At 44.0% G+C, this 15,968-nt stretch overlaps 1 protein-coding gene across 1 annotated transcript in view; it reads left to right on the forward strand.

The window, feature by feature from the left end:
- The window catches only part of COLGALT2 (collagen beta(1-O)galactosyltransferase 2), an 87,855-nt gene extending 75,974 nt beyond the window's left edge, over positions 1-11,881 (forward strand). The window contains exons 8-12 of the mRNA XM_060232406.1: positions 1,014-1,120; positions 1,912-2,044; positions 3,293-3,420; positions 6,999-7,205; positions 10,751-11,881. Of these exons, the coding sequence (XP_060088389.1) occupies positions 1,014-1,120; positions 1,912-2,044; positions 3,293-3,420; positions 6,999-7,205; positions 10,751-11,027 (852 nt within the window). The 3' untranslated portion in view covers positions 11,028-11,881. The remainder of the gene's footprint in view (positions 1-1,013; positions 1,121-1,911; positions 2,045-3,292; positions 3,421-6,998; positions 7,206-10,750) is intronic.
- The last annotated feature ends 4,087 nt before the right edge of the window (positions 11,882-15,968 follow it).

A 15,968-nucleotide genomic window follows, 5' to 3' on the forward strand; every position in this document is an offset into this window, starting at 1 on the left:
TAAAGACATCTTAATTTGCATAATATATATGGGGCTAGCACAATGCAAGATTTATTGCTCTGTTTCTCGTGCTTTTAAATTTACAATCACTTACTGGGATCTTCAACTGGACTCCAGTAATCTGTTTTGCTGGGAAATGTGCAGAGATCCTTGGATGTGGTCATGTCACCCAGCTTGCCACTGCATGCAAGTCTTTCTGGTCTGAGATGAAAATCCCACACTGAAATTAGAAGCAGGATTATCTCTGAAGCCCCTCTTGAGATCTGCACAAAGTGCGTCACGAGGTCAAAGCTCTTTCTGAGACCCCATCTTTCCAAATCACACTAGGACAGTGGAACAGTAAGTGTGCAGTTAGTCACCCTGTCAAATCCAATGTATATCAGTGATGGGCCACTACTTGGGGTGAGGGGCATTCAGGCTAACCAGGGGTCCTGGCTGTAGGAGAAGGCATGACATACTTCAGGATTCTGTCCATGCCAGAACCCCCAAAGAAGACCAGTTCTATGGTCTAAAAACCACTAGCTTTTGCAGACATTCCATTTAGAAAGAGATGGGTAGAGAGTGTCAATAGAGTTCTTTTGTGCATTCATCAGGATAACTCCCCTTTTAGGACTGCTAAGAACCTGTAGAGCTGCTGGACAAGGACCAGCACAAGTGATGGGGCTACTAGAACATGGATATTGGGAGCAAACTATGGAATGACCCTGGCTGTGGGGAGAAGACACCAAGTGACTCCTGGGGTGGAGGCAGCAAATATCCTAACAGCCCCTAGTTGTCCATTCAACTCCTTTCATGTTTCATACATTTCTCAAATTTTTGCAAATCTATTTTCCTTGCAACCTGTCCATTTTCACTGGACATGCTGAGGGTTGTAATCTTCAAGGCAATGTGTTTTGATGCCCTCTGCCCCAAACAAGTGGAAATCCTGAAAATCGTCCATCATCTGCTATCACTGCAGTCCCCATTCTTTACATTTATATTGTAAGTTCTGGTTTCTCTCCTTCTCCCTGTAGATTTTCATGATAAATCTGAAACGTCGGAAGGACAGGCGAGACAGAATGCTACAAACATTGTATGAGCAGGAAATTGCAATCAAGCTGGTAGAAGCTGTGGATGGAAAGTGAGTTTTGATTCACTTCCCCTTGTGCTTGTGGAGGGTTTACATGCTGCCTGACACAAAGGCTTGCACTTTTGACAGTGTAAATGAATTATTTTCATCGCAGTGAATATCTCACCCATAATGAAGCATATATTTAAGGCACAGTTCTCATTCGTTTTTGTCTTGAAATGCTGGTTTGGATCCATGCATACTTTCCACATACAGAAATAATTACTATTTGCAGAGGACACCTTCCTTGCCCCCCCCCCTCTCCTGCTGCAGCCCAAAATGCCCCCTGAAATGCTGCTCCCAGGTGTCATACCCAAAAACAGCATGAGGGGAGACTGAATGTATTTTGCTAATGCTCTTATACTAGGAAGGTAAGAAGGCCCTACAGAGAAATGATGTGTTAAGAGGTAATTGCCATGAAGGGTTCTTGTACTGGGGGGAAATACCCTGAGAAGTCACCCAGGGCTTAACCATTATACTATAAGGATTTGGCAATATGCAGTCCAGGGCTTTTTCTCCCATGAGAAATGTCCAAGTCCAGTTAAAGTCTACTTGGTCAAATTATTATGAATTTTGGGCAAAGCTGAAGCTACAAGGGAGAGTACAATGAATATTTGCCACCTCCTGAGCATTTCTGAAAGACCACTTTTCAGTGCTCCCAAGCAAATAGATAAACTAGCATAATACTGGGGTTTTTTTAATTTGCAGGGAGTTTTTAATGTTGGGGACCACTGAACAAATATAAGTGACTTAGGTCATCTTGCCGCTCTGTGGCAAATGGTTTCATTTTTATGATCTTGCAGGGCCTTGAATACGAGCCAACTCAAAGCCCTCAACATAGACATGCTTCCTGGTTACCGGGATCCTTACTCCTCGAGGGTACTAACCAGAGGGGAGATTGGCTGCTTCCTTAGCCACTACTACATATGGAAGGAGGTGATGTATATTTCTGATTTTTTTTTTAATGAGGTGATTTGCCCATTCTCAGCCTGGCTGGCAATGAAGGACTGGTAGATGGAACTACGGTAGCTAAGGCGATGGTATAGGACCTACATATTTGTGGGACTCCCTCTCCTGGAATGTCCCCATGTGGCACTGCGCACCTCTTACCAAAGTCTGCTTCTTGTGCCTTCCTGTGGGTGAGTGTGAACAGATGTAGCCCACACTAATGGCACCTGAATTATGAAATAGCTTTTCCAAGCACATTAATTCACACTGAGGGTTGGAAGCAACTTGACGGCACTTAACACAGAATAACAGGCAAAATATTTTTTGAGGGGGGAGCAGAGGCTTTTCACTGGTGGTTTTATCTGATGGGTAAGTGTGTGTCTCTTACATATGTAGCTGCTGATGCAACAGTCGTGTGGAGGGGTGGGATCTGGTTGTTCGATGATGAAGGGAGCTTTGACTCTTGAAAGTTCATACCCCCCCCCCCCCCAAATCTTGTGGGTTTCTAAAGTGCTGCTGGACCCAAATCCATCTGTTCTGCTGCAGACCAACACAGCTGTCCTATGATACTATCTTTATAAGTTCTGTGTTCGGCCCCTTGGAAGCTTAGTACATTCCTCATTTCAGATATGTTCTGTTTGAGCCTCAAGAGACCAAATTGATATGGCTTTTTCTTAGCATCTGATTTGAATAGTTGTGTTGATGCCAGTTTGCTTCAGCAGCTTTTAAACAGGATTAGATAAATAGATAAACTCTTAGAAGGCTGTCATATGAATGGGTAATGGCTGAGAGAGCTCAGTGGTATCTCAGAGGCTGGATCCATCTAAACGCCATGTGCATGCCACCACCTTTTCTTGAAGGTGTTTGGTTGGCCACTGTGGAAGTCTAGCTAGCAAGACCATTGTCTCATTCCTGCGACAAGCCTTCACAAGCTTTTCTTGCTTTTTCTGGTCATTCATCTATTAGCAGCATGTCTTTCTTTCTTCCATTCTCTTTTCTGCCTTTTAGTTGATTATGTATTTATTTTAAAATGTGCCTTAATCTGTTTCCACATTAAACAGTGCTCTATGACATTGGTCATCCTAAACATCATTCAGTTACTTAAATCATTTTTTAAAATCACATATATAACCTTGATATAGACTGCTTTAGGCATGCTTTTTATCAGTTTTACAAGGGGCTTTGGGTATCAAATAAAAAGTCTCTTCCAGTGACTTTTCAAAGTGTTCCTCTAAGGTGGTGGACAGGGAGATGGAGAAGACCCTGGTTATTGAAGATGATGTGCGCTTTGAGCATCAGTTCAAGAAGAAGCTCACCAAGCTGATGGATGACATTGAGAAAGCCCAGCTAGACTGGGAACTCATGTAAGTAAGTTGCAGCCCTCATGGCTTCTTTCCATGGCACTTAAGAGTAGTCCATGGGGAGGAGGCACTGAAATCGAAAAGGGTGCTGACCAAAAGGCCTAGGAATTGCGCAGCCCTTGAATAAGAGCATCTAAACAGAAAGCTTTTGCATCTGAGTACTTGTGGGGCCGGGATGGGGATGCCCTTCATTGAGAAGGTTCCAGCATAGTTTCTGTATTTATGTATTTAGGTTATTTATATTCTGTCTTTCCATTTAAAAATATGGTGGCTTACGACAGTTTTTTTAAAAATCAAGAAACTCATTCTCTGTGTGTGAGGAGAGAGAGAGAGAACAGAGATTAATGGAACGAAGGTGGAAAAACAATTTTTAAAAGCTTTCTGGAATAATTAACAAAAATTAATTGGCACAGGGAAGCCATCACATGAGAAGATTGAGGGAGGCAGTTCCAGAGGTTTGGGGAAATGGCCGAGAAGGCCTTCACACAGAGTCTTGCTGGATGAAACATTTGCCATTGCAGGTTCTTGTAGTAAAGCCTCCTTGGATGATCAGAGAGCATGGCCAGTTTGGTGTAGTGGTTTCTTATCTAGGAGAACCAGGTTTGATTCTCCACTCCTCCACTTCCAGCTGCTGGAATGGCCTTGGGTTAGCCATAGCTCTTGCAGAGGTTGTCCTTGAAAGGGCAGCTTTTGTGAGAGCTCCCTCAGCCCCACCCACCTCACAGGGTGTCTGTTGTGGGGGAGGAAGATAAAAGAGATTGTGAGCTGCTCTGAGATTCGAAGTGGAGGGTGGGATATAAATCCAATGTCTTCTAGACATGAAATGCAAAGGCAGCCCCCAAGCAGAACATGTTACTGTTGTCCTCTGTATGGAGTCACGCTTCCTCTTAAATGGCTAGCAAAATAAGCAATAAACTGGCTGCCTTTGTATGCATCCCTGGTCAGAGGATAACAGCCATTAAAAATAACAGCAGCTGAATTCTGTTACTTGCATTTTGAGGGGGAGATTCAGGCCTGAAGCAGAAACCTTTAATTAAAGCCACTCTGGGCCTTTATGCCTCACGGTTAGGTCTGTGCTCTGGATACAGGTTTTCATTGTGCAAGAATTTCAGTTGCTTGGAACAATTGTGACTCCTTATAAACCTATATGAGGCTCCCTGATGTGTCCCAGCCACCGAATATATCTAATTGCCCAGGAATTCTGTCCAGCTTTCCAAAGAGCATTGTGCAGTGAAGATGGCAGGGGGACCTTGCTTGTGTGATTTGGCCTAACAGAGTAGTGAACAAAGAGTTGAAAACTGCCTTGTGAAGGATAGATGGTGAGAGAGAAGACAAATTTAAAATCATAGGCATGCTTTCATCTTGCTCCTCTGCAAAGTCAGAGTCAGAATTTCCTGTCAGCTCATGTTTGAGCATGAGTTGTGTGAGGAAAAACCCCCTTACAGAACATCGTAGTCACCAGCCTGGTTGCCAGAGCACCTGGAGAAGTAACTCACACACGTCTGGCCAGAGAGTGTGGGTTTGCCTAACCAGGCATGGAAGGGACTTGTACAGTACTAGCAGCCATAACGCTACTATAGCACTCGAAACCAGTGAAAGAGTGCTAACCAGGAAAACAGATGGTTTCCCATCGCTCCATGTGACGTCCATCTTGGCCGTGGAGTGGGAGAAGTTGCACTGCCAGGAACTATCCAGGCGAGCAGTTTTCAGCACTGACCATGGAATCCACCATGGGAGGCTAACACCACACGCAGCTATCCTCCTACCATGCCAGACTCCATTCCAGCGAAGCGAACGGCTCACATACTCGCCAGATGTCACCTTTACATATGGCAATCAAGCTTATCCCGGGCGTGGACAACTGTCCAACCACCACAGTCTTTGTCAAACGGAACTCTAGACAAAGACTGGTGCCAATGGAAGATTGAGGAGGAGAAAGACGATCTCCACCCTGAGCCAAGTGTCTTTGTGTAGACTGGGTGTCACCTTAGGCAGCAATTTGGCCATCTATTGTCACCATTGCAGCTAAGTTCAACCACTCCCATGTACTTTTACCCCAGTAGTTTCACCCTTTCTTTCCCTTGACAGCTACCCTGGAGCATCCCACCTTGGCCCATTGTTACCTGGAGGTCCAATCAGGTAACTCATTGGCCAGGAGCAGGCAGCCAATTAGATGTCCCCTCCAAACCAGCCATTGGCTACCGCACAAGTCCAGCCCTTATGGTCACTGCGGAGCCTCCCCTTTTTCTGAGGTCATGCACCAGCTGACCACTTTCCTCCTCCCTCGTACCTCCCATCCCCTGAGGGCTCAAGGTAGTCCTTATAACCTGTGGCCTAGCTACCCACAGGTGTGCTTCTAGCAGTATCTCAATTCCGCTGTCTAGATCCATTCCCAATTCTAAGGCCTAGTTTTGGGTCCCCTCGTCCTCGCTCATCGCCATTGGAGCCTTCCGTGAAGACTACGCGGTAATTATCCCCCTTTCGTTTAGCCATGTGTTTCTCTATGCCTCTAATTTTTTTACGACTGTATGTATGATTTTATGAGTATGTAATCTGTGTGTGAGATCTATATTTTCTATAATAAATTCAAATTGCTTTTACTTAATTAGTGTCCCTGGCATATTTGAGCAATAGTTTCTGGACGTGGAGCCTGTAGACTGATCCTTTTTAAAGTCAAGTGCCCACCTGTCAATTCCCCAACCTCGGTTTTGAGGGCATTTTGGCTTAGTTGGAACCTGGACACATCTCTTGAATCACACAGAAGGGAAGCAAGCCAGAACGGTGATCTGTGAAGAGAGGCAACGGGCAGCCTCCTCTACAAGCAGGCAATTCTTCTGCATTGGGAATTTTAAAATCCCATCTGATTTTGAAGCCATAGCAGAATTACCTATTGTGATTTTATTATTTATGTTGTGCTCTGCCCTGAGCCCCTATGGGGGAATGGGCGGAATATAAATAAACTAATAATAAGCACCGGGATAGACTGATTTGAAGAAGACTCATGCCAAGACACAACAGCTGGGCTCCTCTTAGAGCAAATCATTCTGCTGAGCCCCTGCATCAGGAATGATTGAGCCAATCACATCTAGTGCAAAAACGCAACAGAATTATATAACTGCTCCCCAGCAACAGCTAACTGGAAGAAGACAAGACCATAACTGTTGAAATGTGCAGAGACAGAAGGGGCAGGAGACCTCATAGAAGCCATAAGTTATTCATTTATTTATTTATTGCAGTGCATAGTTAGAGAATGACTAACCCTGACTTTCTGCTGACCTACCTACCTGGAAATACAACTCTTGAGAATTTTGGAAGGTGGCTTCTCTTGGGTTTTAAGTTACCATGGCTCAGAATTTGGGGGTTTTATAGCAAACTGTCTTTCTGTGCCTGCCTGTACATTTAGTATGCTTCACCCTTTCCTTTGACTGAGAGAAGCTTGTGTGAGTCCGTGGTTCCCCACGAAGACACTGATGAGGTTCACCCTTGCTTGGGTTCCACAAATGCTACAAGTTTTAAGATGTGCAGGATACTATAGAAAAAGAACATTACTTACATTTCAGAAATCTGTCTTTTTGTTCTAGTTACATTGGCCGGAAACGGATGCAAGTGGAGCGTCCCGAGAAGGCAGTTCCCAATGTCATGAACCTCGTGGAAGCCGATTACTCTTATTGGACACTTGGCTACGCCATCTCCTTGCAGGGAGCTCAGAAATTGATTGATGCTCAGCCATTTGGCAAGATGCTGCCGGTCGACGAATTCCTGCCAGTTATGTACAACAAGCACCCAGTGTAAGTTGTTTGCCCTGGCTAACTTGCATGGGCATTGTTATTTATTTTATTTTATTAGATTTCAAAACCGTCCTCCCCCAGCAAGCTGGGCTCAGAGTGATGTACAACATAGTCATAAAACATCACTTAAAAACAGATTAAAAGCCAGTAACAAGCAAATGTAGCTGGAGATGGCACAAAAGCCAGTAGTGGGAGGGGTGGGAGTGCCAGGGTGGAACCGTCCTAACAAGTCCCGCAGGGTATGGTTGTTATGAGGCAGAGAGTTCTACCAGGTTGGAGCCAGGACAGAAAAGGCCCTGGCTCTGGTTGAGGGAAGCCGGATGTCCCTTGGGGCAGGGACTACCAGTAGATTTTGATCTGCAGAGCACAGTGCTCTTCTGCTGGCATAACAGGAGAGGCTGCCCCAAAGGTATGCAAGTCCCTGACCATTTAGGGCCTTAAAGGTCTAAACCAAGAGATTTGTCATGCCACGTAGCAGAATGGTGACATTCACCCAAAGTAAACAATTGGCTGTCCACTAGGCAACCAGAGCCTGTGACTTCAGGTCGGGGTAATATGCCACCCTATCTCTTGCTTCATTTTTATGAGATTGTTGCTGCGACAACTTCAGAAATGGCCTACCGAATGGAATAGGGAATGGCAAGCAAACTGGAGTTGAGAGGGAGACAAATGGCATTCATATCAGGTAGAATTATGGCCAGTGGAATGGTGGACATACATCGTTTTAAGAAATGGAGAGCTTTAACAGGAAGGCCTAGAAACTTTTTTGTAATAAACAATTTTATTAGTAACATATGGTAGCAAAACTATATCTACAACTTATAAAAACTTAAAGTAAAAGAAAAAACTTTCTACCCCATATCTTACTTTTCCCCCACCCCTCCCCCCGTTACTTGACCCCCGCCAGTGTTATTTACTTAAAGGAAACAAATATTAAAGGTACACTTAACTATTAAAGAAAAAAAAACCCCAACAGTTATATTCTTATTTTAAAAACCTTAATCATTATCAAAGATTGTCCAATGTCCTTTTATTTTCCACTCTTTTTCTACCTATCTTCTGAATTTCTTCCACTCCAACTTAAAAAGTTCCAAATCATAGTCTCTTAATTTTCTTAATTGTTAATTTCTCCATTTCACTCCATGACATAATTTTTGTAATCCAATCCCATAGTCTCTTAATTTTCTTAATTGTTAATTTGTCCATTTCACTCCATGACATAACTTTTGTAATCCAATCCCATTTCTCTGGTACTTTTTCTTGCTTCCACAGCTGCGCATACAATGTCCTAGCAGCTGAGAGCAAGTACCATATTAAAGTTCTGTCTTCTTTTGGAAATTTTTCCATTTGTAATCCCAGCAGAAAAGTCTCTGCCACTTTATTGAATTCATATCCCAAAATCTTAGAAATCTCTTGCTGAATCATTTGCCAAAACATTTTAGCCCTTTCACAAGTCCACCACATATGGTAGAAAGAACCTTCGTGCTTTTTACATTTCCAACACCTATCTGGCATCTTGTTGTTCATATTTGCTAATTTTTTTGGAGTCATATACCATCTATACATCATCTTAAAACAGTTTTCTTTAATGCTATGACATGTTGCGAGTTTCATAGAATTTTTCCACAAATATTCCCAAGATTCCATCTTTATTTCTTTATTTACATTAATTGCCCATTTTATCATCTGAGATTTCACTACTTCATCTTCTGTAGACCATTGTAAGAGTAATTTGTATACTTTTGAAATTAATTTCTCATTATCACCAAGCAGAACCCTTTCCATTTCTGTTTGCTCCTTCCCTATTCCTTCAGTTTTGATATCATTCTCCACCAAACTTTTTATTTGTTGCATTTGAAACCAATCATACTTGTAACTCAGTTCTTCTGCAGTTTTCAGTTCTATTTTTCCACTTTGTATTTTTAGTAGCTGATTGTATGATAGCCATTTTTCTTTGGCTGTTTTAGCCGTTATCTTTATCACTTCAGCTGGCACTATCCACAAAGGTCTCCTCTCATCACCATATTTCTTATACTTTATCCATGCATTTAGTAGATTACTTCTTATATAATGGTGAGAGAAAAGGCCATCCATCTTCTTTTTTCCATAGTATAAGTATGAATGCCAGCCAAATTTTTTTCCATGGCCAGGAAGGCCTAGAAACTTGATGCAGAGAACAATAGACTGTAGACAGACGGTGGATGAGCCGTGTGTTCTTCTGGATGCCAGTATCCAAATGTATTTCATTTTAAAAATTATAACCTTGTCTATTCTCAGACACAGGGGAAAAGTGACAACTTAATACTTAGCATTAGGACTGCTCAAACTCTCCTGCAGGTTCAGTTCATGTCCTGTTTGCCACTCGCACCCAGGGAGCTGATGTTTCAGCAGACGGGTGGGGGGGGGGGGGTTGATCAATTTGTGGTTGCTTCAATATATTTTTTCCCTAAAAGTACAACTCAGCACATTTTGTTTTGGGGCAGGCACGCTGTCACACAGCCCAGCGGAGTTCTGCTTCTCTCTCATCTTCACCGTGCTACTGCTCAGCAGCCAGTTGTTTAAGCAGATAGTTAAACTAGTCATAAATCATATACATCAGTCACCTGCATCGCACAAGCCAATGGAGCTGTTCCATGTGATCAGAGGCCTACTGGGATTGGACCTGCAAGAGGAGGCAGGTTGCTTGGTGGCCTCCTGTGACAACTTGCAGATAATTTCATGTGGGTAGCTTTGTTGGTCTGCAGAAGCAGACCAAGTTTCGAGTCTAGTAGCATCTTAAAGAGCAACAAAATTTCCAGCATACAATTTATTTATTTATTTTTCGTATTTATATCCCGCCCTCCCCGCCGAAGCAGGCTCAGGGCGGCTAACAACATTGAATATCAACAATAAAACCATAAAGCAGTAAAAAAACAGTTACAATAATATCAGTTAAACCATTGCAATTTAAAATACTAAACCATTTTAAAACAGCAGTTTTGGTGCTAAGTTCCATACCATGATGTTGAGCAACTCTGTACTTTAGTTGAAGGCCATTCGAAATAATGTCGTTTTGCAGGCCTCGCGGAATTGGGCGAGATTCTGCAAGGCTCTTAACATCCTCTGGGGGTTGGTTCCACCAGTGGAAGCTTTCCAGAGTCCCTTTCTGACCCCTGAACACTTATACCCTGGAAATTTTGTTGGTCTTTAAGCTGCTGCTGGACTCAGACTTTGCAAATAAAATTTCTCATATTTGTACCAGCTTATTTACATTCGCAATGACAGTATCAGATAGTGCCAGCTCAGGTGCCAACTTGTCCAGTAGTTTGGGATAGAGCAGGTTGACTGGGCAACTCCAGGATTTCCTGGATGAAGCAGACTATTGAGATGCTTTCCAGTCTGGCTGCAGGTCTGAACATGGGAGTTATAACCGCCGTGGTTGCCTTGTTGGATGACCTGTGCCAGGAGAGAAATAGTGAAACCCTGCTCATCCTCCTGGACCTTCCAGTTGCTTTGGATACTACCATCCATGGTATCCTTCTCATGGTATTTCTTCTTCTCTTTAGTGCCAAGTACATGGAATACTATGAACCAAGAGACCTGAAAGCCTTTTCTGCAGAGCCTCTGCTGATCTATCCAACCCATTACACCGGTCAGCCGGGCTATCTCAGTGACACAGAGACCTCCACAATCTGGGACAATGAGACTGTGGCCACAGACTGGGACAGAACGCTGTCTCGGAAATCACGGCAGCAGGGCCAGATCCACACAGATGCCCAGAACAAGGATGCCTTGCCGCCTCAGCCCTCTCTGGATGCATCGTCTGCGAGGGACGAACTATGACTGCTCACTTGGCTGAGGGACCTTCACGACAGCTGGACCTGCCTGATGTTCCCTTGGGGGTGGTGGTGCTAGAAGCTTCCAGAGATCTTATTGTGCTGTTTTGATAGGCAAACAAGTAACTTTGATTGGATGCGTGTTGCGGTTTTTTGTGGGGGAGATGCTGACCCTGAATGAGTCAAGCTAGCAGACTTCTGAGAAGTGTTGCCTCAACGGTAGGCCATCTCTTTGGCTTACAAGATTTGTACCATAGAAGCATCTGTTGAGCTGCTGGAGAACTCAACAGGACAGTGAGTTTAATGCTTACGTAGGAAGATGATTCCTGGAATGGCCTCTTCCTACAGTTCTTTGTGTAAAATTACTGTATTTATAAAGATTAATATATACAGGGACTAGAAGACGTACACAGGCCTTTCTTTGTCCCTTTGCTGCTGCACCACATGAATTGTTGCTGATTTTCATTTTGTTAATCACAGGCTCTGAGAGAAGTGAAAGGGAAGAGGGGGAAGTCCCCCACCCAGAGGATCACGGTCAAGAAGTGTGTTGCTTACTGCTGGAGGCTTGCCTCTCAGCAACAAACCCCAAAGCCTTGTTGCCTTAAGAAGATCTGGGAACTGAGGGGAAGGTTTGCACTTCAAAACAAACCGGGTTCTCCAAAATCATGGGAGGCTGCGTGGGTCCCTTCTGTTAGTAGAAAAGACTTGTCACAGTCACTTTTAGCCATTTCTTTATAGATTGTACTCTACTTGGAACGCACCCAACAAACCCATGCAGATGGGGGGGGGAGGAGTTGTTGTGGTGGGTGAACTGTCTTTCAGCAAAGTTTGTCTGTTTTTGCTAATAAACTTCTTAAGGAATCCCTGAGTAGCTTTTGAAGGCTCTTTGGAACAGAAACTGAAACTCATGGATGACAAAGTCTTTCAGAAATTGTTGATGGAAAGTTGTTATCTAGAATCTGTAACTCCTTTTTTACATGCAAAAAAAAAGCTGCTTAGCTTGGATTCACTTCAGATTTTGATTTGGCTTCAGCTGCATTTGTTTATATATTCTAGTTTTCTCTCTCTCACTTTTGCAATTCATTACTGCAGTGCTGGCTGAATACAGCTATCTGGTATGCATAATGGGAAGGAAATACTGGTTTTTATGCTTTTTTGATTTCGTACTTTATTACAATACCAACATTTAGGCTTTGATTTTAAAATAACGGTTGGCAAAGAATGGGGAGGAGCATAGCAAAATCTAGGACAGCGGCGACTCAGTTGCTTTGTGTCTGATGGACTGGCTTGTCCTTGGATCCCTATTGGCCCCTACATATCTACCTCCTGGGCTTTTTTCGAGCAGGAATGCAGTTCCGGCTGGCTTGGCATCAGAGGGTGTGGCCTAATATGCAAATATGTTCCTGCAGGCCTTTTCCCCAAACCATGTGTAACAATGGTGATATCAGGAGGTGTGGCCTAGTATGCAAATGAGTCCCTGCTGGGCTTTTTCTACAAAAGAAGCCCTGTCTACCTCCCATGCCCCCCCTCCTTCACTGATCTCCCTGGCCAGGCCAGGATGGTTCAGCTTCAAGCTTTTTAGAAAAATTGTCACTGCTTACCATGAAAAACATAAACCTTGTTCCAAAGCAGTGATGTTTTCTTGACAGCGCATTAAAGAACAGGGTAGCTAAACTCAGAGGAAGGGGGCAATATGAAAGGCTTTACCAGCCTGACCTTGGACCACACAGTGATGACTGAGGAACAGGGATCTGTATGGAAGGAACAGAATGTCATGTAATGCACACACCCATGTCTAGTAACGTTGGAAATCTAAACCAAAGCTGAGAGTGCTTGCTACCTGAGGAGGAAGCATTGTGTTTTTTTCTACTGGAGTGAGAGAAGGAGGAGAAAATCCAGCAACTCCAGTCATACCTGTCCGAATTCAGCCAAACATTCAACCAGCTGGTTCTTAAAGACTGAGGTTATACTACTTGCCTTGCCAAGCAGAGAGTTTCCAGGGCTCTTCCTCCATCCGTCACCCCACATCTAACCTAAATCTCTTTGGTTGCACTTTGGGACTTGAACGTAAAATGTAGTTCTCCTGTATTTATGAGTGCACAAGGATTTTGTAGCTTGCGAGAGGTGAGAGCAGGGTGAGTTCAAAGCAAAAGAAGCTCAAGGTGTGGAGAAGATTTTTTTGGTTTCAGAGAAAGTGGTCTTGGCCCAAATGAATTAAAGAACTGTGTCCTCTCCAAGAGAACCACTTTTGAATGCTACACAAAGTTTTTACTGTGGCAAGATGAGAAACAGGCAAAGGTAAAACTAGTTGATATATACTGGGTTTGCCACCTATGCTCAAGGTACTCTTGGTGGGGTGATGTCTTCCTGAAGGCCACAGCATGGACTAGTCTGGACAGCAGTGCTACCGCCACCCAAGGGAAAATGGCATACTTGAGAGCCAGCCCGTGGACAGTGTCCACATCACGAGTCAATGATGCAAAGGGGCATATGTCTATGTGGAGCTACTTGAGATTGGTGCACTTCTTGGTAGCAAGGCTGAATGACAAATTCAGATCTACACCAAGAACTTTCAAGGTCCAGTAGGTAGTCAAGGCACTTAGCAAAAGGAACTGCAAAGCCTGCAGGTAGAAGCTAAGTTCTCTAGCAGGGCCCGGGATTCCAGCCAGCCAGGCAAGAGTGATCTCTTGGAGTGCTGAGATGACCATGCATACAAGGTGGTTACAAGTGGCCACAGTGCTGCGCCAGTGATCCTACAGTGATCTTAATGAGGACAGATCTTCTTTCCCCCCGGCTTGCTGAGGATGACACCTTTTCTTATTACAACTTCGATGGTCTCACTCCATTCACTTTCATTATTTTTACCAGAATGGCTTAGTGGTTCAGCTTGGCTAGCTGGTTCTGCCCACACTTCTCAAAGCAGACGTAACGTTAACTTCCTGTTCTGTTTCTCTTTTTTGGGATGCTTCTTTAGATGTTTCTTGGACAGCATATTCAACTGGAGCCTTTGAAAAAGCTGAACGGCGGTTACCCATCTTCACAGACAACTCTGCAGGATGATACTGGCTCCATTCCAAAAGAAAGAGGGATGTCAGATGTTGCAATGGTTCTATTTTTATGCTTTGGTTCAGACCTTTTAAAATTATGCATGGACTTTGGGAAAGATGGAAACAAACTGAGGCAGGTAGGAGAACCATAAGCAGTCCACCACTACCTCAAGGTGGAGTGGTGATAGTTAAGAGGGTCATGAGCATAGTATAATCATCTTAGTAGGTACCTTTTGATAGCAGTTGTTTTGTTTGACAGTGGTTGTTTTTACAATCTGAGCACAATGTGCTTTCACTCGAGGTTGGGAAGCGATGCAAGGATTTTTGTGCCCAGCCTCGGGCAAGGAGGGGGGAAATATTTCATGCAGTATTCAAATATATGAAAAATATTACAAGGTCACAAGGAGCAGATGGTTTGCGTTTGGCAGTAATATTTTTGATTACCACGTTGCTGCTCTGCAGATCGCGTTGATGTTGACTGCTCCTGTGAAAGCTGCCGTAGATGCCTGAGCTCATGTAGCCCTCCTGGGTTAATATTGTTGGTTATACTGAGGGCAGTAGGAAGGTTGATTGGACCTATAACCCCTGCCCCAAGAATTTTGTTGATAAAACTAAGGGAAATACCTGGGCTTGTAAGCCTTCTGCTGTGGGAGGGTAACACCAAAAGACTTAGCTGTCAATTTCGGTTTCCTGATCATTTCCAAAGTCTCATCAGTCTGCTCGCAGAAAAGAGTTCTCCCCTTAAAGCTCTGGCCTCCAACGGTAGCACAGACACTCTCAACCATGCCTGGCGTCGGAGAGTGATTGCAAAAGCCATAGAACAAGCACTAGCAGCAGCATGACAAGATGCATTTAACTCCTGCTTAGCAAGTCTTATCCACTCCGTCTGGAGTGCAAGAGCTTGGGTTCTCTTGTCCTCTGGCATGGTATTAATATATTGAGACATCTGTTGCCAAATGTGTATCTGATACCTTGCTATAATTGCTTTAAAATTAGCCACCCTGATCCCCAGTGTTGCTGAGCTGTATAATTTCTTGCCAAGAGATCAAGCTTTCCCCCTTCCTTGTCAATCGGGAACACTCGAACACCCCCGTTTGGCTGGTAGAACTTCTGCTGCTAGAGAATTAGGGGTGGGGTGGTGATACAGATATTCACAGTCATCATCATGAATCTTATAGAGATCCTCTACTTTTCTGTTGGAAGGAAACGCAGGCAGATTTTGACCAGGCGCTCTGAACAATGCCTCTTATTCCCTTTACCATGGGAATCGCAATTGGACCCAAGACAGTATTAACCAAAATGTCCATAACTGGATCATCCTCCCGTTGCTCAGGAGGTGTGTATTCAATCTTCAGTGCCTTCACCATACAAATGAGTTGTTCTGAATACAGCTTAAGGTCGTCTGGTGGAGAGATGGAGCTAGCATCGCCGACAGTATCATCAGTTAAAGGCACCAGCATGGAATCAGAGTCCTCTCCCGAAAGGTAATGAAGGGGGACTTCATTACCTGAATATATGTCTGGGTACCACTGAGAATCGTCTCTCTTTTTCTGGTATAATTTTCTTAGGTCTCTCACTGGAAGTAGTATCCTTTCTATATCCTTTTGTCTGGTAGGGGGAGGACTGGCGTGGGATCCGTGCCTTCTGTTTCCACCCTGACAGAAGCTTGCAGTCTCCTCCCGCATGGTTTGTCCTAAAATGATTAGATTTTCAAGGGGAAACATTGAGAGAGTCCTGATCTATGTGCACAGCTCACAAGTAGACCCATTGCGTCACTGTCAAGGGTGGATCCAGTTGCCCCTGCTACTTGTTCCGAAGGGTGGCTTGGATTGCTTTCTCTGGGTCCTGCAGCCTTTTGCTTATGGATGTGAGAAATCACTCTGCAGCCTCCTCTTGGTTGG

The sequence above is a fragment of the Heteronotia binoei genome, chromosome 2 (genome assembly GCF_032191835.1).
Source record: "Heteronotia binoei isolate CCM8104 ecotype False Entrance Well chromosome 2, APGP_CSIRO_Hbin_v1, whole genome shotgun sequence".
Lineage (NCBI taxonomy): Eukaryota > Metazoa > Chordata > Lepidosauria > Squamata > Gekkonidae > Heteronotia > Heteronotia binoei.